The 21,932-nt window shown below is 47.3% G+C and overlaps 2 protein-coding genes across 52 annotated transcripts in view; both read right to left on the bottom strand.

The window, feature by feature from the left end:
• The window catches only part of CFAP53 (cilia and flagella associated protein 53), a 42,846-nt gene extending 35,677 nt beyond the window's left edge, over positions 1-7,169 (bottom strand). For both annotated transcript variants that reach the window (XM_007974047.3, XM_007974048.3), the window contains exons 1-3: positions 5,988-7,169; positions 1,653-1,882; positions 717-890 (exon numbers count right to left, since the gene is read on the bottom strand). In XM_007974047.3, coding sequence (XP_007972238.2) covers positions 717-890; positions 1,653-1,882; positions 5,988-6,224 — 641 coding nt within the window. In that variant the 5' untranslated portion in view covers positions 6,225-7,169. The remainder of the gene's footprint in view (positions 1-716; positions 891-1,652; positions 1,883-5,987) is intronic.
• Positions 7,170-7,220: 51 nt separating this feature from the next.
• Positions 7,221-21,412, bottom strand: LOC103222426 (methyl-CpG-binding domain protein 1). 50 transcript variants are annotated; one of them, XM_037982303.2, is made up of 17 exons: positions 21,245-21,412; positions 19,760-19,894; positions 16,695-16,809; positions 16,437-16,603; positions 16,267-16,349; positions 15,980-16,020; positions 15,472-15,618; positions 15,240-15,368; positions 15,010-15,084; positions 14,769-14,885; positions 14,617-14,685; positions 13,806-13,973; positions 13,184-13,483; positions 12,953-13,045; positions 12,444-12,575; positions 12,297-12,358; positions 8,477-11,153 (listed from the first exon to the last, which is right to left on the bottom strand). In XM_037982303.2, the coding sequence occupies exons 2-17, from the start codon at positions 19,867-19,869 to the stop codon at positions 11,114-11,116; spliced, it is 1,848 nt and encodes a 615-aa protein (XP_037838231.1). In that variant the 5' UTR covers positions 19,870-19,894; positions 21,245-21,412; the 3' UTR covers positions 8,477-11,113. The 50 variants fall into 50 exon arrangements, with proteins under 50 accessions (XP_072862403.1, XP_037838231.1, XP_037838239.1 ...); XM_037982311.2 differs by lacking the exon at positions 15,010-15,084 and having other exon boundaries at positions 8,477-9,431; positions 11,082-11,153; positions 13,806-13,970; positions 21,245-21,411; XM_007974026.3 differs by lacking the exon at positions 15,010-15,084 and having other exon boundaries at positions 8,477-9,431; positions 11,082-11,153; positions 12,953-13,090; positions 21,245-21,410.
• Positions 21,413-21,932: the final 520 nt, after the last annotated feature.

Below are 21,932 nucleotides of genomic sequence, written 5' to 3'. Positions count from 1 at the left end.
ATACCAGGCAAGGAAACAGACAATAAAGAAGAGAGGAGAGAGAGCCGGGCATGGTGGCTCATGCCTGTAATCCCAATACTTTGGGTGGCTGAGGTAAGTGGATCACTTGAGTCCAGGAGTTCAAGACCACCCTGCGCAACATGATGAAATCCCCATCTCTACAAAAAATACAAAAAATTAGCTGGGCAAGGTGGTGCATGCCTGTAGTCCCAGCTACTTGGGAAGCTGAGGTGGGAGGATCACTTCAGGCTCAGGAGGTGGAGGTTGTAGTCATGATCATGCCACTGCACTCCAGCCTGGGTGACAGAGCAAGACCCTGTCTCAAAAACGACAACCAAAAAAAACCCCCCAGGGAACCCAAGCACACGCAGGTAGAGACTATAGCAGTAGGGGGAGAGCCCAACTTTACCAAAGATTTCTTGGCATAGGAGCTTTTGAACAACTTCCTGCCAACAGCAAGGGTGAGGTTAATACCTAAAGTTCAGTAACATAATCTCCTTTGTTACTTCCATTCTAACTGAGAAGCAAGCACAGAACATTAGAACATAGTTCTCAAGCACACATTGTATTATTCAATGATATGCAATATACTGCCAAGACTTAAAGTTACTACTGTGTATATTCTCTTAAGACTAATTTACTTTAAATTAGCATTCTCAAATCCATTTTAAAGTACCAACTTTGGATTCTGTTTGTGTGTTTTCTGATTTCATTACCTGAATTGCTGGTCTAGCTTTTCAGCCACAAAATCCTGCCTCTCTTTTTCATTCTTCTCTTTTAGTAATTTAGTTTTCTCTCTCATCCTATCTCTTTTCTCCTCAATGGTTTCTTTCTTCAATTGCATTTCTGTAAAATACTCATTTTCTTCTAATGCTAAAAGTTCACGTAGCCTGAAACAAAAAGCCAAAAAAAAAAAAAAAAAAAAAAAAAAACTGTCATGCTACATGCAAAATTTTATTGATTTTTGTTATATTCAATTTCAGAATTATAGGTCTAATTTGTAAGAAGAGAAAGATCATTGCAGTCTTCCATAAAATAAGACTAGTTGGTTTGTTTTGTTTTGTTTTGTTTTGTTTTTTTGAGACAGGGTCTCGCTCTGTCACCCAGGCTAGAGTGCACTGTGATCATGGCTCACTCTAGACTTGACCTCCTGGGCTCAGGTGATCCTCCCACCTCAGCCTCCTGAACAGCTGGGACTACAGCCAGAGGCCCCTATGCCCAGCTATTTTTAAATTTTTTTGTAGAGATGGGGTCTCACTATGTTGCCCAGGCCGGTCTCAAACTCCTGGGCTCAAACAATCCTCCCCCCTCAGCCTCCCAAAGTGGTAGGATTATATGCATGACCCACTAAGCCCAACCAACTGCACCATATTTTATTTGGTCACATATAAATAAGATATGAAATATATATTTTTAACAAAAGAGTAAAATGAACAGGTTTCAATCAAAATAATGAAACATGAAACAATATATTGTTTTTCATCAAAACATAGGTTACCACAAGAAAAATATTAAAAATATTAACCAGCAATAGCTATGGATTTAATATATCTCAGCCATGATCCTTCCTAAATTTGATTTTTGACTGGTCAATCTCAAATTGTGGTTTTAGGAATATTTCATGGTTTGGGTCCCAGGTTTGTGAGCCTTACTTATTTCGTCTTTCTTCAATGTTAATGATAAACCCTTGCACGGCATCCTTGATTCTTGCTCGCACAAGGCTGTCCAAAAACTTGCAGTCATTGTGCTGGTCCCACTCAACTTTCAAGCGATCCCGCTCATTTGACTTAATGGAAGCCAAAATAGCATTATGTTTCTGATGGCTGCGTCGGATTCTTTCTAGATGGTGCTCAGCCCCTTGGCCTTTAGGAGGCTTGGGTCTCTGAAAACAAAAACCAACTATCACTTATAATAAGCCAAAGAATCAACTGCATATTTTCAATTAGTTATGCTCTCAATCAATACTCATACTAAATAAAATTGGATATAAAAAACTAATACATCCTACTACAACTGAATACAGCTTATGCACCTAAAGAGTAACTTGTTTCATTCTCTGAGCCTATACCTAAGATGTCATCAAAACAGTCTCAAATATTTCTAAAGTGCCATTTGGAAAAAAGTTGATGGAAATTACAAAGTTAGAAATGTGAACAGGACTCTGTTGAGATTATCTAGTCAAACCCAGAGACATTAAGTGATTTGCTGAATTTGCTTCAAATAGGGCAGATAAAACAAGAATTAGAGGTCTTCTAATTCCTGACGTTGACATAGCCACCCATTATTCCACATTATTTCTCCTGGTCAGACACCATAGTTATCACATCAAAATACTTTCAATGAAAAGATGCTATTATGTGAATATATAGAATATATGTGTATATACATGTATATATGTTTATATATGTGTGTATATGTATATGGATATATAATGAGTTGTGACAATAAAAGATCTTTTACTAAGAAGGAAGAAATGAAGTGAGGGAGGAAGAAAGGAGGGAAAAGAAAAAAAGCTGGTGGTAGAACTTTATTCCTATTTCTAGGGTGCCCAGAAGTTTTAATGCAAACAGTGTGTTCCTGACCTTTTGGGCTACTTTGAATTTCTGTAAATGTATTGTTTTTACAGAAATGTCCACTAAAAAAGTTAGAAATGCATGTACCATTTGAATATATATAGATACACTTAATGAAATCACATAGACTGTATCTTTTTCCTTTCTGTATTCCTAGCATTGAACATAATGCCTACTACAGTGAGGTTCTCAATAGGAATGAATGAATGAATGAATGAATGAATGAATGAATGAATGAAACAATGTTGCTGGGTGGGCTTGATGCAATTTCTGCACCTCCTGGAGCCACCATGAAATCCATAGTCTTGAGCTTTGTATTTTCAGGAACAGTTTTATCAAGTTATCCTTAGGTGAGTTGTGAGACACTGGGGTGCTGATTCATAGAAACAAAACTCTTAAGAGGCAGAGAGAGAAAGTCAATCTGATCATTTACATTTAGAGTATCACCATCAGGATTACCAGAAATACTCGGGTTACGTGTTTGTAATGAAGTCTCCTGAGGAAAGAAAATCAACACTTGAAGACGGTTTAATGAAAAGATTCAGGGCTCAGGGTAGGCATGAGGTACCTAGATTTAGCTGAACAAGATAAGGCAAGCCTGGGGTGGTAAGGAGACAGAAGATGATGTTGGGGGTTATATCACGGAAAGTAGCTAATCCATGTCAGAATTATTTGGAGCCTACAGCCAGTTAATTAGATGACTGTTCTCCAATACTGATGGCATTTTATTAATATAGATCTGTGAAAATAAAGCAAAGGAGGATCACAGTGGCACCCTGGGCAGCATACACAGCAGGAATTAAGGCTCCCACTGTGGGCTGAGAACAGGAATGAAACACCAAGATAATCTAGAAACACTGGCTCCAGCTGTCAGGACAGGAAACAGGGCTGAGGTATATTTTGGTTGAAGAGGTGAGAAACACCATGAGCAGTACCCATGGGGTCAGGAAGCCTTTTAAGGCTTGGGAATCATGTGAAGGACTCCGGTCTGGGAAGGACCCAATCTCTTGATAAGTTAGGGGTATGACCTGGAGTTCTCAAAAAAGGTGATGCCAATCCCGGCACAGTCGTGGCATTGTTCAAAATCTGTACTGTTCAATATAAATATTATGCAAAATAGATATGTAATTCTTAATTTTCAAGTGGCTGCATTTAAAGAAGTAAAAAGAAACAGGGTAAGTTAATTTTGATAGTATATTTTATTTAACCAATATATCCAAAATATTATCTTGTCAATATGTGACTCTAGGCACACTTCAAGTGCTCAAATGCTTTATGTGACTAGTGGCTACCTATTGGACATCACAGCTCTAAACCATGCTAAAGTCAGGAAAACACAAGATATTTTACTAACTACTTTGGGTTTTCAAGGTCACTGAAGGCTTTTTGTTACTGTAGCATCTCAAATTATAGTTATTAGGATTACAATTTACAGTTCGGTTGTCTTAAAGAACAATGCTTTACATCCTAGGTTTGATTCTGGCCTCTGTCCATTACTAACTGAATTGAGCAAGTTACTTAATCTCTTTGAATCTTAGTTTTCTCACCTGTCAAATGAGCAAAACAAGTATCCTCCTAATGGATTCCTTGGAGACACTCATCAAATAGCTGCTCCTTTTGATGTCCCATTACTTCAGACATTACATTTTTCATATGTTTCTCCTGGGGAATTGTTTAGGGCCTAATTCTCATCTGTTGGTGGCTTTAATTCTTGCAACACAGTTCTGCTACCTCTAACATCTATCTTTCTTATCACACTCAGACACTGGAGGAGCAGATGCACCAACTCTAACCTCCTCCTTTTCCTCTTAATTCTTCTTAAGTGCAAAGTATTCAACAGGCCTGCTTCTCTGGTTTAGTGATTTTGTTTGTTTTTTGTTCCTTATTGGTTCCCAACACAAGTAATAGCACCCAACAATGGCTCAGCCCCTGAGCCCTGTGTTTGGATACAGAACCCAAAGTAGATCTTCTGTCCTTCATGAAGTGTGTTTATAATTATCACCTTGAACCCTACAGCCTACTAACGTGTCCCATCTACTGCTTTCCAGCTCCAGATCTTGCAGTACTCAGACCTAAAGAAGGAGCAGGTCTATAGGTTGACTGAAGTTTGCTCTGTGCACTGTGGAGCATAATACAACTGTATCACTGATCTTTCTTCCATAAAGTGACACCACAGACAATATAGCACATCATTATTTACCGTGTTAACCTTTAGTGGTTTCATTATAATTTTTTTTGCAATTGGATTACAAGTTGAGCACCCCTAATTTGAAAATAAGAAATCTGAAATGCTCCAAAATCTGAAGCTTTTTGAGCACCCACATGATGGCATAAGTGGAAAATTTCACACCTGACCTCATGTAAGGGGTCAGTCAAAATGACACATATTTATTCAGCACCCCCAAGGAGAAAATCAAATTACCTTCGAGGTAATGAAATATAGATAAATTCAGTGTTTAGACTTGGGTCTCCTCCCCAAGATATTACATTATGTATATGCAAGTTTTCCAAAATCCAAAAGAAATCTGAAATTCTAGACATCTCTGGTCCCAAGCATTTCAGATAAGGGATACTTAACCTGTATAAGCTCCTTGAAGGGAGGGCTCAGGCTTCAGTAAAGGATTAACCTTCTAGGATCATTGTATTCACCCCTGTATCTCCCACAATGCTGCGTACACAGCAGGGGCTCAAGCAATAACTCTGCCTACATGGCAGTTTTCTGGTGGGTAGAAACTAGTTTGTAGAAATGAAGGAATCTACATGTATGGACCAATAGTATCTGAGGTTCTCAGCAGGAACTATCAAATTCTGCAGCAAGCATATTTCCCTGCCCTGCTACCATTCTAGCCTTCGAGGCAGGCACCTGTTTTTCCCAGGTCTGAAGGGACACTTCAGTCCAGCAATGGTTACTGGTTGAGTTGGCACAGGAAAGGCGTTGGGTGCTATAACCACTCACAACCTAATTCCCCTTCCCCAGACGATTTTCCTAGGAGTGAAAGACCAGCTCCAAATCATAGGCCAGCCCTGCCCCCAGATCTGTCTCTGGGCTGGGTGCTCTTTCCATAACACACACTCGCCACTGCCTGGGGGACAGACATCCTTCCGGTGTCTTGGAGACTGAAAAACTCTAAAATCCCTAGTGGTGATTCTCCAAAAACAGAACCTAAATATTTTAACTTTGGGGGCAGATGAAAGGCTGTAAGGATGAAAATAGAGGGGGATGAGTGGGTGAAAGGTGGGGTAGATAGGTGAGTGACCTTATCTTCCTTCTTTCAAAATTCAGCCCACTACATCAGGCGACACCCGTTCCCCTCGAGAAGGCCCCGGGTGGGGGGCCGAAATGGGATCGGCCAGGCCTGGAGAGCGCAGAGATGGAGAAAGCTGAAGGGTCCGGCAGACACATCCTGTGCTTACCATGATCACCACTTTGGGGGTGGGGCCCTTAACCTCCCGCTGTACGATGCCAAACCGCTGGCTGTACATTTTCGAGTCTCCTTCGGGATGGGGGCGGCGTCCGCCGCGTTTCCCCCAACCGTGGCGACCTGCGGGACCGCTTCCGCGACGCAGAAGTCTGGTTGCCATGGTGCGCCTCGTGGGGGTTAGGGGCAGGTAGAGGTGGGCGGGTACGACGGAAGTCCGTCTGGTCACCATGGGGGCCGCAGACGCCTGCACTCGCGACTTCCTCTTCCAGCCGAGAAGCTGAGCCTGCGCGGTCCTCACCCCGCCCCTCGGCCAAACCGCACTGACCTTGCTCCCTTCCTCTAGGGTTCATCAGAATGGCAGAAAAATCCTCTAGCCCAAGAAAAATCGAAGCTCTAATTACAATTCCAGTTGACTTTGCTATTTATATCCTGTAATGGTCTAAAGGTACGAGAAAGGTTAGCGAACATTTTTTGGGAAGCTTAAATTTTGTACTATCTCTAGGTTAATCTTGATAACGGTGATAATCACAGGAAAACCTTGTATTTGTGTAATTCTTTACAATTTCCAAGATATTTTCACACACACAACCTCTGAACCTCACAGACTTTTTTTGAGCCAAGGTCTCGCTCTGTCACCCAGGCTGGAGTGCAGTGGCGTGATGAGGGCTCCCTGCAACCTCGTCCTCCTGGGCCTCAGCCTCCAGAGTAGCTGGGACTACAAAGCCTGCGCCACCACGCCCTGCTAATTTAAAAACAAATTTTGAAGAGATAGGGGGTCCCGCTATGTTGCTCAGGCTGGAACTCCTGCTCCTGGGTTTAAGCGATCCTACCCCCTGCCCCTCCCGCTGGCCTCTCAAAGTGGAATTACAGGCTGCGCTACCGCGCGTGGCCACAAATATCTTATACGGTTGATAGAACAGCAAGTATTACCATCCTTATTTTCTAGCTAAGGCAAAGCTCAGGGAGCCTAAGTGCTTTGTCAAACCAAATAACCAGTAATGATAATAATAATAAAGGCTGTTAATAATAAAATCTTCCTGTTTGCCATTGGCAGAAACCAGGGCTTAGACTCAGGATATCCTAGGATGGGGACAGATCAGATGGACTAGTGGGGCAGTGGCACGACCTGGTGGGGCATAATTAAGAGTCTGAGGGTCACAGTGGAAGGATCAGGATGTGGATCAGAAGTCCAGTAACTGGTTTCTGAGAATCAGGATCCAGGCAGAACAGGAAACACAAATCAGGGAACCAGGACGGACCTGCAGCACAGGGAGTAACCACAGTTGCATTTCCAGTCAAGAGTAAGGTGGTAATACCTAAAAGCCAATTAAGAATAACACTCTGGTACTCCCAAAGTGGGGGTGAGCATAGAACACTTGAACACATGCAACAAATCAGTACCTACGTCAAACTGACGTATAGTAAGTACAACTAATGTGTATACCCTCCTTAAGGACACAATTTACTGCAAATTAGCATTCCTTAATCATATGCAAACCACCCACTTCGGCTTTTGCATATGGTACGTTTCTAAATATGAATTCCATTTCCTGAATTGCTGGTTCAGCTTTTTAGCCACGAAATGTCTTTCTTCTCTTTTAATCATCATTTAATAATTCTGTCATTTTGTGTTCTTTTCAATTGCAGTTCAGTAAAACACTCATTTGCATTTACTAAGAGTTTACGTGGCCTGAAACAGAAAAGAAACAAATTAGGTGGTCGTCTCGGTTTCCTGGAGTGTCCAGAGGGGCGGTTCTTTGATCTTCGAGTTCAACGGGCCCCGGGACCGCCCATCGGTCTGGGCGGAACCTCCCCCACCACACCTCCGGGAAGGCGGCAATGAAAACGCGTTGGGCCCGGAGCAGGGCTTGGGAAAATCGGCGGAGATTCGGGGCCGCCCGCTGGGGATTCCCAAGGTTGTGCAGCCCAGAGAGCCTGGTCACAATTTCTGAGGCGATGGGGTAAACCGACCCTTGGCGACACCCGGCTGCACTCGAACGTCCTAGGTCGTCGAGCCCCGCCCTCACCCTGGGCGAGCTCCGAAATTTAACCCCGGTTCGGTTTTGCCTGTTTTACCACTATTTGAAGAGGGGCACTCAGCTTCCCTCTGGCCCTAGCCCAGGTACTGGGGTTTGCGCCGGGCGGATGCGACGCCCCAGGGCGGCCAGGCCACTGGTGATGGGTGATGGGTGACGGGCGGTGCCTCCAGGGTCCCGGTGGTTCCCCGGCCGGGAACTACGGGCTTTCTCGCCCCGGCGCCCCCTGGCGGGCCCACCAGCAGGTTGACGGTGTCCGGCCAGTGCTGAACACCAAGAGCCTCAGCCTTCAGTGAACCCCCCCCCGCCCCGGCGGCCTAGGGAAGTGAATCTCTCAGGGTCCTTGGAAAGAAGTGACCTTGATCTTCCCACCCACTATCCCAGTTTCTCAGAGGCAGTCAACGCTGTTCCCACCAAACCACTCCCAAAAGAAACACTGAGCATGTAAGTGGGACAATAAAAATTTAAAAATAATTTTAAAATAGAACAGCTTAGAGATAGAAACTAAATTATTTCCAATTCCTACTGTGCCCCAAACAAGGTTCACAAAAGGGCTGTCCTCCCAATAATTTTCTGAATTCTATATATTCAGCATTAAATTCCATGATAAAGTTGGAAATCCATTCACCATTTGTAATACATACTGATGCATTTAATAAAATTGCATGGGCCGTATCTTTTGCATTTCTGTATCCTAGTATTAAGTACAGTGCCTACCACAGGCCTGGTTCTCAATACTTGAATGACACAAAAATAGCCAGGACCAGCAAGTTTTTTCTGGGTGGGCTTCATAGAATCTCTGCACTTGCTGGAATCACCATGAAATTCATGGTCTTCAGCTTTGCATTTTCAGCAACATAGTTATATTGAGTTATCCTCAGGTGAGTAGTGAGACCCTTGGGAGCGGATTCATGGTAGGGCGGCTTTGTAATGTGTCACCTTGGTGAGGCTGTTTCCCAGAACTCTCTTCCAGTAAGATGGGCCACAAGAGACATTTTGCTTGATAACTGGAGGGCAGAAGTGAAGCAGCAGCATATTGTTTTTACACTTGGAAGGCTGGTGCTGGGGCACCGGGCGCTGTTGCAGTTCACACATTGTCATGTATCTGCTGGATCACCTCGTTGGTGTGGGCAGCAGCCAGGCCTGCAGCTGCTCCACCTTCCCCAGGATCATCTCTTCAGCTTCTCTAATTCCTGGGCCAGATGCATATTTAACTCTGTGAGGAAGGGCACCAGCTTCTTCTGCAGGACACCCACATCATCGAAGCTGGAGGTGGTGAGAGACTGACATGGGTTCCAGGCCATCCTCGTGGGTTCCAGCTCGTGCTCGTGGGCTCCACTGTGTCCTCGGTCTCCCACACTTTACATCCATCTTCCCTTCCCGAGTGCCTGCCCTGCAGACTTCAAGCTCCAGCATTAGATGCAAAGATAACAGCCTTACAGAGACTGTTTAACCAGCTCCCACAATGGCATGCAGTCAGATCTCTATAATAAATCCCTTAAAGTACATATATACATAATCTTTATCTTAGTGGTTCTGCTCTTCTGATTGTACCCTAACATACATGGTAGGCAGAAGCTTAACTCATGAGTCTAAATGTCAATCAAATAAATTTCATATAGTTCATTGTCAAAATTACCAGAATACTGGGGTTGGGTGGTTGGTTCCTGGGGGAAACAAAGCAGTATCAGTCTACCCAGTCTTGACTAGGGCTGAACTAGTCAGGGTGGAATAAAGGAAGGGGTGGGGAAGGTGGCAGAGGCTGGACTGTATGATAGAACTGGGAAATGGCTCATCCATGTCTGAATTACTTAAAGCTGCAGGGCTGGGACTAGGGTAAGGCAAGGGAGGCACGTAGGATACAAAGTTTAAGGAGGCACTCACTCAGTCCTGGCCCTGTAAAGCTGGCTAACAAATTACAGGTCTAATCTTTTTGGCACTTTATGAATGAAGAATTGGAAAGAGTGAGGTAGGGCTGAGCCAAGACTGGCCCTTGGGCAGGACTCGAAGCAGGAATTCAGCCTCCTAGAAGACATTTGGGCTGAGGGCAGGAGCCAAGCACAAAGGTCATCAGAGGGCAGGAGATGCACGTTCTCAGGAAAGATGAGCCAGGCTGGCAGCTTTAGTTACAAAGACTGCTCTAGCTGAAGAGGGGGAGTCAGGGTAACAAGCAAAATGGACAGCAGCCAGTGGGGAGATATATCCTGTAGGGTTTGAGGAATCTTCCTATGCAGCACCTGGGGTCTGCAGGAAACCCAGTTTCTGTATGAACAGATGTTCTGACAAGGTGACCCCATCTACATCGAGTCTTGGCACTTTCTAAACCATGCTAGAGACAAGAATGTAAGGGATTTATTATAGTATTTATAGTAATCTGTGTTTTGAAGGTCACCGAAAACTCCTGTTAGTGCATACAGGATTACAGGTTACAGTTTAGTGGCTTAAAGAACAAGGGCTTTAAAAGCTGGGTTTCATTCTAGGCTCTACTAACACCAGCTGTTCGACATTGGACAAATTAATGAGTCTCAGTTTTCCCATTCACAAAAATGGGCAAAATCAATGTCTTCCCAAAAAGATTATTTTAAGGATTAAATAAACTGGGTCCACAGAGGAACACACCAAATAGCAGTTCCTTTCCTTATTTATTCAATTACATTTTCAATTGCTGTCTCCCTGAGGAAGTATGTAGAGACACTGCCAGGTCTCATCCAGAAGCCACTTACAATTATTCATGAACATGGCTTGTTTAGGTTGTTTTGTGGTGGTTTTAATTATATTACCTTTCCCCATCCCAGCTCCCCCACCCTTAAAATCCAACTTCTTATACTCAGGCTCTTGGGGAGGAGAAGATGCACCAACTTTCTACTCTTTCTCTTCCTTTCCCGCTTACTTCTTCTAGAAGCTCAAAGTACTGTTAGGCCTGCTCCTCTGGTTTCGTGGTAGGTTTTTCCTCCTAGGGTTGATTCACACACAAGCCCTGGCAACCAATCTAGGGTCCAGCCCCTAGTAGATCAGTGTTGTCTCTCATAAAGCCAGTCTGCAAATATCACCTTGAATCCTACAGTCTGTAGAAGCCTCCAGTCTACTGCTTTCTAGCTCCAGGTTTTTTAAGGTCTTTGGACCTAGGGAAGAGGGAGCAGGTCTGTATGTTGAATGAGGTTTGCTATGTGCGAAATGGAGCATTACAAAACCATTTCCTAGTATTCTGTGTCCTCCATCCACTTCCCCTTCATTATACCTTTATCTTTTTTTATATCTTCTAAAAACTACCATTATAGACAGCTTGTCCATAGTCAGATAATAAGCTCCCTGAAGGTAGGTATCCTGTGTCTCCTGACACAGAATATAAGCTTTGCAGGGCTCATTGTCCTCAATGCTGTGCACCCAGCAGGAAATCAATCAGGACTTCTGTAATTGGCCAAGCACAGATGAAAGGGTTTCCAGTCTGGTGGGCTAGTTTGTAGGAGCAAAGGAATCCACGTGCTTGGCCAATAGTTTACATTGCCAGTGTCTGGGGCTCTATGAAGGGTCTGTCAACATTCTACAGGAGTCAGCATTCCCCTGCCCTCCCAACCATTCTAGTCCTTACAGGCATCTACCCTTTGTCCTATGCCAGGACTATAGGGACAGTTCTGCATGGCATCTGAAGTTAATAACCTCAATAGGCTCAGGAAAGGCTCAAGAGATCCAGCCCAAGCCCCTCCACAGAGGCAGCTCCAGGAAGTACAGGGCAACCAGAGATCACGCAACTACGTGTGAACCCGGCTCACAAAGCCAGCTCAGAACCCAGATCTCCTGCCCATCCCACTGCCCAGGCAAGCCCAGCACCATTTCTCTGATACACATTGCTCAATGTCAGGCAACAGCCCACCCAGAGGTCTCCTGGAGACTCCAAAGGCCTTCAAGACTCCAAATGATTATTCTCTGAACAAGAATTTATATATTAAAGCTGATCCCCATAGATATTTCTTAGGAAAATAGGGACCAGACTCCCTATCTTTTTCTTTCAAATTTCATGACAAGAGTGTCAAGTCTTCCCCCTACCCCCAAAGGAGAGTCCTAACCTGGAATGCTACTGGGCTGGATCTCCGGAGGAATCTTTATGGTCCTACACACATGCCCCTCATTAATTGTGATCAGTATAGTGGGTATGGGCCTTTACCACCCACCACACCATGCCAAACTGCTGGCTATATTTTCAAAACTCAGGGCCCACATCTGGCCAACACCCCCTCCTTCCCCACCCCTCACTGTGTGGGGCACACCTTGGCAACCAGACCGCTGTATCTCGGAAGCGGGTTCCACCCAGGCTGAAAATCTCCGTGATCTAGAGAAGAATTAACACCATAGGTCAATGTGGTTGTTGGGGCTATGGCAGGGTCAGGGCAGGGTGGGGCATCCCCAGCACTGACCACGGGTGTGCCAGCCCCTCCTGCCTCTTCCTCTGGGGCCAATTTGGAGGCAGAGTCATCCTTGTTCTCCTCCTTGTCCTCCTCAGGGTCCGGTGGCTCTTGCTTCACAGATGGCAGGCCTGGGTCTACTGCCTGGGAGAAGTAGGAAACAGGCAGCCATTAGAAGGGCAGAGTTAGCCTGAGGAAAGTCTCTATCAGCCAACCCCTCACTGTGCTGACAAATCCTACCTTCCATCACATTTCAACACAGAAAGGCCATCTCTGCCTATAAACCTTTCCCATTCCCATTCCTCACTGACCTCCGTTTTTCTGTTAGCTGGATAGCAAAGCGGGCAAAGCTAATTGCCTGCGGGAGGTAGGGTGTCTGTTAGACAGGCGGGGTAATTCTGCAGAAAGGTTGCAATCAGCACATCTATTGCTCTGCTTAAGAGAACCATCATGGCTCATCATCACTCTGCTTACAGACCAGCCTGCTACGGCATCAACAGAACATCCATCACTGCCCCCACCTTGCTAGGGCAGCCAGGCACCAATACGGGAGAAGTCAGGACAGCTGTGCCTGGTGTCCACTCGTCCTGGGTATCCGCCTTCTCTTGCTTCACCTGGGGTAAGGCCACAACCCAACTCAGGCCAGAGCACTGGGCCTCCTGCGTGAGGGAGGATTGCAGCAGACTTGGTCTCAGCTCCCTGGCATGAGGCTGGGTGGGGCTGGGAAGGGCAGGACAGGGTGGGGCCCTCACCTGCAACAGGGCTTCTGTGGAAGCTGCAACAGGGCCTGGCACCTGCACAGGACTGCTTGCGCCCTCCCGTAAAAACACAAGGTCAGTGCCAGGCGGGGGCAGCACAAAGCCACCACCTGCTTCCTGCTTCGTTGGAGCCTGGGTATGGTCTGGTTGGGCTGTGCGTGTAGCCAAGGTGGGCTTCAAGGTAGGCCCAAGATGGTGCCGTCTGGCAGAGCTGGGCCTCTTTCGACGACGGTAAGGTGGGGGCGAACCTGCCCCATCTTCAGACTCTGACCAGACACTGGGCAGCAGCCGCTTCTATGAGGAAAGATAGGGTGCTATGGCTACCTGGTGTACTGACCAGTCACATCCACCCTGCCCGGCTCCACATGCCTGCTAATCTCCCATCGGTCCCAGCATGGAATCTGCTTACGTATGAGCCCTTCGTCATTGAGCCTGCTAGTCTCCTATTAGCAACACCAATGCCACCTAGACTCATTAAGCCAAGCACAATGTCTGTTAATCCTCAACCAAAGCTACTGCGCCACCCACCCACCTACCAAGCCTGCCCACCACTCCCAGGCACTGGGGCGCCTGGCCCAACCTATCCCGGCCACCTGACCCTTCCTGCCCCACCCACCATGGCAAACTGCAGGCATTGGCGCCAACGACACTTCTGGCGCTTCTGGTTGCTGCCCCCGAATTTGGGCTTGTCGCAGCAGAAGTCGCAGCGGCCACAGTCCATCCGCCGTAGGCAGGCTGCACAGGCCCCGCACTTGCGGTTCTGCCGGCGGTTCGTGTAGGGCTGCTGGGGTGGGGGGAATGGGTGGTGCTGTCAACTAGGACTAGGAGAGGCCATCCTCAACGCCTATTCCAGTGCTGGTCCTGGTGCTCCTCTAGCCCCATAAGAAGGAGCTACTTGCATACTAGTCTCAGCCTCCTGACTCCCAGCTAGTCACTCCTCAGCATTTACTAGTTCAACATTGGCCACTATCACTGTGCCAGCTGGCCCTCGATACCATTAGGACTGTGGCTGCTCCACTACAATATCCAGTGCTGTATTTCCTAGGCCACCACTGGCTACCAAGAAAATGTCTCTAACCCCCATTTCCAGCAACATTTTGATAACTCTCTATTAGCTCCCATCACTGTGCCTACTGTCTGCTCATCCTGTGTGAACCCCAGTCATTGTGCTAGCTGCTCCTCTGTCAATCCCATCACTGTGTCGATTAGTCCTGCATCAGACACCAGAGTGTTGATACATGTGACATGAGGCACTGTCATTGCACCTGCTGACCCCGTATTAGTCCTCCATTATCTACTCATCCCATTCTAGGACCCATTATTGTGCCTTGCTGTTCCCCAATAGGCTCATTCCAGCATCTGCTTCTTTGAAGTTAACCAAGCGTCCTGAGAGTCTAGGCTTATCCAGGTAGGGTGGGGCCACTCACTAGCTCGTCCTCGTCTACACAGTAATAGATGAATTCGGCAGGTGGCGAGGGGGCCAGGGCTCTGGGGTGCTGTAGAAGCAAATGGGGTGGGGTCAGGGCAGGTACTGGGTAAGGTCAGGGTTGTGCCTTCCCTCCACCCACTGGGGCCTCACCGGCTCTGTGGGCTCTGGGGACTGTGATGGGGGAGGTGGAGGCAGTGGCTGGGCTCCGGGGCGCCTCCTGGCAGCCATCTTGGAGTCACAGCCTCCCTTGCGGCGGGCATGTTTACCCTGGGAAAGACCAGAAAGGGTGGTTTCAGCTTGGTGGCACCAGGCAGACACAGGAACTCCCCACTCCCTAAGTGCAGAAAGCATGCATGGGACAGGCAGACAGAGGGTGGCATGAGGCACTCACAGTTGGGGGAGCCACAGCCAGGGGAGTGCGTCGCTGACATCTCTGATGACGGCGACGCAGGCGGTGAGCAAGGTGCTGGCAGACAGGGGCAGGCAGGCGGGGCCAGAAAGGTGAGCGTGGGGTTAGGCAGAAAAGAAAGACATAAGGTAGGCAAGGCCAGGTTGAAAGAAAGCAGAGGCAGCGACGATTTTAACAGCAGAATGAGCTCTGCTCCCTCCAGCCTGACTCACCCGTAGGCAACGTCTCTGGACACATTTCCACTGGCGCCTGAGACCAGGGCGGGGAGGGCGAAGGCAGATGGGACAACGGCCACAGTCCTCTTGGGTCTGACAGCCCCGGCATACTCCACACCCTCGGCTCTGTTGGAGGGGATGTGGGAGCAGAGGCATGAAGCATGGGGCCAAGCCCACGAGGGCCAGGGGCCGAGGTGAACCTTCGGCTCTTTCCACTTGCCCGACTCACCCTTTCCACAATCCGGAGGCAGCGTCTCCGTTCACACTTGCAGAACAGCCCCGATGCCACATCATGGGGCAGCTGCAGGAGGCACGTGGAGCAGGCCCCACAGTCTTCTGTTACCTGGCAGGCTGCACACTCCCCACAGCCCACACGCTGCCAGGAATGGTAGGGACGAGATCACGGGCCTGCTCCAGAAGCACTGGTCCTCCCATGTCTACTGACCCTACATCAGCTCCCATCACTGGGACTTCTAGTCGCCCATTAGCCTCATCACTGAGGCCATTAGTATGTCTACTGGTCCCCTGCTAACTTCATCACTGTGTCTACTGACGCACTAATGGTAACGGGAATTAATTAACCCATTAATTCCCATTACTGTGTCTGCTGACCTACGGAGAGCACCCTATAAAATGACTTCACCCTGTGGACCTATCATCATCCCTTAGGACTCTACCAGCTCGATCACATCCTGCTCCCACTGCAGAGGTGTGAAGAGAAAGCAGGTTGTGCTTACCTTAAACATTCTCTGTTCTCGGTTGAAGGCAATTCTCTGTGCTGTGGGGAGGAAGAGGGAAGAAGAAAAGTGGAAAGAAAGCAACAGACATCTGACTGATTCACTCACTGCCTGTGCCCTGACTTCCACTATTCAACCTCTACCCATGCCTGCTATCTCCAGTATCCAGCCTCCAACCATGCCAGTAGCCTCTGTCCTGACATCTACATTCAACCCCCAGCCTAGCATGATACTGAACCTGCTCCAGCTCCTATCTCCCGATGCCGCATCCTCTGGGGGTCACTCACCTCGACAGTCTTTGCACAATGTTTTGAGCCGCTGCCTTTGGGTGCCATCCCCTGAGAAGCTGATTCCACAGTTCTCACAGCATCTGGGATGGGAAAGGCAGGTGAGAGGCTCCAAGAGCACCCCCAATCACAACCCTCACCCATCTGGCTCACCTCAGACCAACACTCACCCAGGAGCAGGGAATGAAGCTGGGGCTGTGTCAGTGTCAGCCTTGGTCTCGTCCCTTGGGGCCTCCTTCCTGACCTCACCACTCTGGGGTCCAACCTGACGTTTCCGAGTCTTGGCTGGCCTTGAAGGCTTCTTTCGCTTCTTGCTGGCAACAGCCACAGGATGGGCCTGGAAAGTAAGGGAAGGAGGCATATGGGTCAGTGGGTGGGTGTTGAGTGGCACAGCCACCCCTACCTAGGCATCTCACATTGTGAAGTACCTTGGGGGCTGGATAGCACAAGATGCCTTGTTTGAAGTCGAAGAGGGTGAGATCACACGCAGGGCCCAGGTATCGAGTCAGCTCAACTTTGCTTCGGATCCTGTCTCCTGTGGGGCTAGGGATGGGCCATGATGGGTTAGCACCCAGGTGGAGCCAATGTCATTTCACCCACACAACCTTCCGACAGGGCTGGCAGGATACAGGAGGCAGCCCGGAATTGGCCTGTGAGCCCTGCCCAGCCCCACCTCAACTAACCTTGAAAACATAAAAAATTAATATAAATACCAACACAAATACAAACATCAGAAACAATACAAATATATACAGATGAATATATTTATAACATACAATACTAGTAATACTGAAACTATTTCACGTAAGTAAAAATACACACAAATAGGAACACAAATATATTAAATAACATATAAATATGTTAGCACTGGCCAGGTGCGATGGCTCACACTTGTAATCCCAGCACCTTGGGAGGCCAAGGCGGGCGGATCACGAGGTCAGGAGATCGAGACCATCCTGGCTAACATGGTGAAACCCCATCTCTACTAAAAATACAAAAAAAAATTAGCCATGCATGGCGGCGGGTGCCTGTAGTCCCAGCTACTTGGGAGGCTGAGGCAGGAGAATGGCTTGAACCCGGGAGGCGGAGTTTGCAGTGAGCCGAGATTGCACCACTGCACTCCAGCCTGGGCGAGAGAGCGAGACTCTGTCTCAAAAAATAAATAAATAAATAAATAAATAAATAAAGTTAGCATTATGTACCCAGTATATAATCAAGCAAAGAAAACAACACAAATATGTTTTAAAAACATACAAATACAACTACACACAAATTAAAGTATAAGTAATTGATTTTGGGACCCCCGGTTTCTTGCATTTCTGTATGCCCTGCAAGAGACACACCAATTATCCTTTTTGATAAACTATCTTTCCAAGGATGTTTGTAAAGCAAACAACCTTGGAAGATAAGAGATAGGGTCTCCTTCCATAGTAAAGGGAAAGCATACTTAGTGTCCTAACGTTATTAAATAACTTGATTCTCTAAGCTCAGGGTTCTTTTCCTATAATAATACAACCCTCTTCATGTCATGCTGTAGGAATTGGGATTCAGGAAACTGGCACAAAAATAGTAATACAGTAATTCCCCCTCTCGTCAGGGGATACATCCCAAGTTCCCCAGTGGATGCCTGAAACCGTGGATAGTACCAAACCCTAATGTAATATGTACTGTGTTTTTTTCTACCTGATAACTGAGATGGTTACTAAGCGACTAACAGGCAGGTTGTGTATAGAACATGGATATGGATATGGATATGGACAAAGAGATGATTCACCTCCTGAGCAGGACTGAGCAGGATGGTGTGAGATTTCATCACGCCACTCAAAACGGCACACAATTCAAAACTAATGAATTGTTTATTTCTAAAATTTTCCATTTAATATTTTTGGATGGTGGTTGACTGTAGGTAACTAAAGGTGTGGAAAATGAAATTGCAGATAAGGGGGAGACTTATTCTGGATCCTGCAACTGTTGTAATAAACTGTCTTTGACCTGTAACCCAGGAGTCTTACCTCTCCTACCAACATCCACAAATTTCTGACAAATTCACTATTATCTTGTCCTAAGAATGAAATCTCAGATCCTTCGTAGTTCCTGACAACTGCACTTTTAAGTTTTGAAAGTTTTATACAAGTACATAAATATGTGAATAAATTATAATTAAATACAAACAAAAAGTGATTTGTAATTTGATATTTACCTGGAAAACGGCAACTTAGATTTAAAAAATCAGAACGAATATAGAAACATAATAATTAATGTAGCCTAAACACATGTAAATGCTTATAAACATCTATGCTGATTCTCATTAGTTATGGTAGGTATGTTCTACAAAGTTGCCATGAACATTGAATACAAAACCATTGCTCCTAGAGGAAATACAGGGTTAGGTTCCTGAGAGCATCTGAACTTCTGTTTTGTGTATGTTTCTGTTTAAATACACATTACTTAATATATATTTTTTACAAATGATTATTTGTATGGTCTTTGAATGACTCAAACCAGGGGCTTTGGAGGCCATATGTGTTCTGTAGGTTTGTTTGCCAATATTCTTGTTTAACAAGCCAATCCCATTGGCATTGAAAACCACTCTTCTACACAACCCCCTTCCTATATAACACTTAACAGGTATTTTTAAAATTCTTCGGAAGACTCCTGATCGGGAGAACCTGCATTGCATGCAAGTTTAACATTTTTCATGCCATGTTGCCTTTCGAAATGTGCAAGTCAGCCAGCACTAGCTGATACAACCTTAATATTTTCCTAACCCAGGGTAACGTGACTTTGGCTTTCCTCAACAATGCTGTCCACTATGCTTTATTGATCGTCATTTCATGAATCCACCAACGTAGCTGCTTTCTCATCTCTTCCATAGCTTCAAGACTATAAATGCTTTCTGTATTTTCTGAAGCAGCCTTGTGCACATATTGGCAAATTTCCTTCTTTTTCTGGTTGTACCATAATTCTGATGCATAACATTGAACTTACAGCCAACAGCATTGTAACTCAGATATCCAACAAGGTTTATCTGCCTTGTATTTTCTCCGTAAGGCACGACATGGCCTTCTCACACTCAGAACACTAAACAGCACCTCAGCACTACGCTTGAGGACTATTTTAAAAAGCAAAATCACCAACAAAACATACAAAAATTAGAAAAATGTGACACTAAACAGACCACGAAAAGGACACTTGTTTACAGTATTAAAGCTGAAATAAAAAGGGCTCCTTCAGTCTCAGCTAGAAACACATGCATTGAGTGACAGTTTTTCACTGCTCTGTGTATGTCCTTCAATAATCACAAATGCACTGTGAGTAGTGACTTTTAAGATACAAATACTGTACTAAGTAGGTGAAATTGCAAACATAAAATCCGCTAATAACGATTAACTGTGCATAATTTAAACTCCATCCATAAATTTAACCGCACTATTTGATTTTACCCTAATGAGGCTCTACCCCACCCCCACTCTGCCCACAACCCACCCAGTACCTCTGGTAATAGGTGTCTGAGCGTCCACAGGTGGCCCCTGACTTGCGAAAGACTTCACGGCGCTTCCAGCCAGGGCCCAGGGCCGGGCAGTCCAGCCAGTCCTCAGCCATGGAGGCCACAGAAAGCAGCAGTAGCCTGAAAGGGGGTTGAGGGGATGAGGGAAACTGAGGCTCTAGGAAGGGACAAAACGTGCCCCAGGCCACACAAATCACTGGTATCCATTAGTGCTTGCCCAAGACCTAGGACCTGCCGCAGGCAACCAGCCCATATATGGAGAAGAAACCCCTCATATTCTCACCCCATTCTTTCCTATTCTGGGCCTAGGAGAGCCTCATTCCTCAACCCAAGGATCCCTGTTTATTATTCTTAGTGTCCTAATCCTCTACTCCTCTCTATCCTCAGAATGACAGCCCATCATTTCTCCTCACTGCCAATCCAGAAACTTTTCATCTTCCCCCCTCATTCCTCCCTGTCACTGACCTAAGGGCCTCTATCCCTCTATTTTATCACAAGACCCCCATACTTCCCATCCTCAGCCCTAAAGGGCCCCATTTCTCTTGCCCTCACTACTTGGCTTCAGTAGTCTCTCATTCCCCTCTTCCTCGACCCAGGAGTTCCTAATTTCCTTCCTTCAGTGTTTTAACCATTCCATTCCGTCTCTGCCTGATGTCCTCTTATCTTGCTACCTCAGTGTTACAACCTCGACTTCCTCTGCGAGACACATCTGCTCCAACCCATGGCTCGAACAGCCCCTCATCTTTTCCATTTCTCACACACTGGAAGCCTCCCATGCCTCCCCTTCCTCAGCCCAAGAGCTCCCCCCTTATTTTTCTTCTCCTTCAATGTTCTGGCCCACAATTTCTCCCCAGTCTCAGCCCCCAAACCTTCCTGTTTCTCTCCTCTACATCCAAAAAGTTCCCCACTTCTCCCTCTCACTGTTCTCATTCTCCATTCCTCCCTTATCCTGAGAGACCCTAATTTCTCCCCTCAGCATTCCGAACCCTCCCCCATTCACTGTCCTTGTCCTGGGATCATGCCATCCCTAACTGTCAGCGTTCTGATCCCCTACTGCTCCTCGTCCTCTATATGGGGCCTCCCATTCCTCCCTTTCAGCATTCCAACGCCTCCATTTATCCTGTCATCAGCCTGAGAGCCCCTCATTTCTCCCGCTCAGAGTTCTGAACCCCCATTTCTCTCTCAACTTCAGATGCCCTGATGTCTCCCTTTAGCGTTCTGATCTTCCACCATTCCTCTCCGTCCTCGTCCCAGGATCCCGACACTCCTACCTGTCAGAGTTCTGAGCTCCATTCCTTCCTGTCCTCAGCCTAAATTCCCCCGTTTCTCCTCGTCAGTATTCCGACGCCGCCATTCCTCCCCCTCATCGGCCTGAGGGCCCTTGATTCCTCCCCGTCAGCGTTCTGAGCCACAATTCCTTCCCATCCTCCGCCCGAGCACTCTCCACGTCCAGCCCCAAGGCTGTCTCACCAGTTTGGCACCAGGCCGGTATCTTCCGCCACTCTAGGCCCGTGGACCCATGGCGAGGGTCACTCCTGCGCCTCCCGCCTCGCCCTCCTCCCCTTCTTCCTCCTCCGCGGCCGCCTCCTCTGAAGCGGTAGCTGTCGCCTCCGCGGCTGTTCGTTGCTCCCGGAACCGGAAGTCCGCTGCTTTCCTCTCGGGCTCCGCCTCTGGCTAAGCACCTGCGCGCTATTGCCTCGACGTCGCGTGCCCTTAATAGGGAGGCTCCCGCGCCTGCGGGCTGGCGCTCTGCAGCGGGGCGCGCTCCCCCCTGCCGAAAACCAGTTGCATCTGCGTGCTGACGTTCAACGACAGCTCCCGCCCCATCGAAGGAGGGACCTGCGGTGGGGGCTCTGCTCGCTGACCATCTAGCTTGCGCATGCGCTCTCCAGTCTCAACCTGAAGGGAAGTGGTCGGGAGGGCTTGCGCCTGCGTCCTCCCTTCCCTCCCGCTGTCTCCGAGGCGGATACCCACAGCTGCGAGGAAGCTGCTTCGCGCCTGCGCATTCCCTGACCCAGCCGGCACTCTCTTCTCCCTTCTCTCGCTGGGGTCTATCCTGTGCTCGCCGGTCCCTCCGAACATCAACCCCAGGGCGGTCGTGTCCAGCTCCCTCCTCCCCGCCGAACAGCTGCTGGAGCGCGCGGGGCAGGGAAAGGGG

This window comes from Chlorocebus sabaeus, chromosome 18 (genome assembly GCF_047675955.1).
Source record: "Chlorocebus sabaeus isolate Y175 chromosome 18, mChlSab1.0.hap1, whole genome shotgun sequence".
Classification (NCBI taxonomy): Eukaryota; Metazoa; Chordata; class Mammalia; order Primates; family Cercopithecidae; genus Chlorocebus; species Chlorocebus sabaeus.
This window is presented reverse-complemented; position numbering and strand designations above follow the sequence as displayed.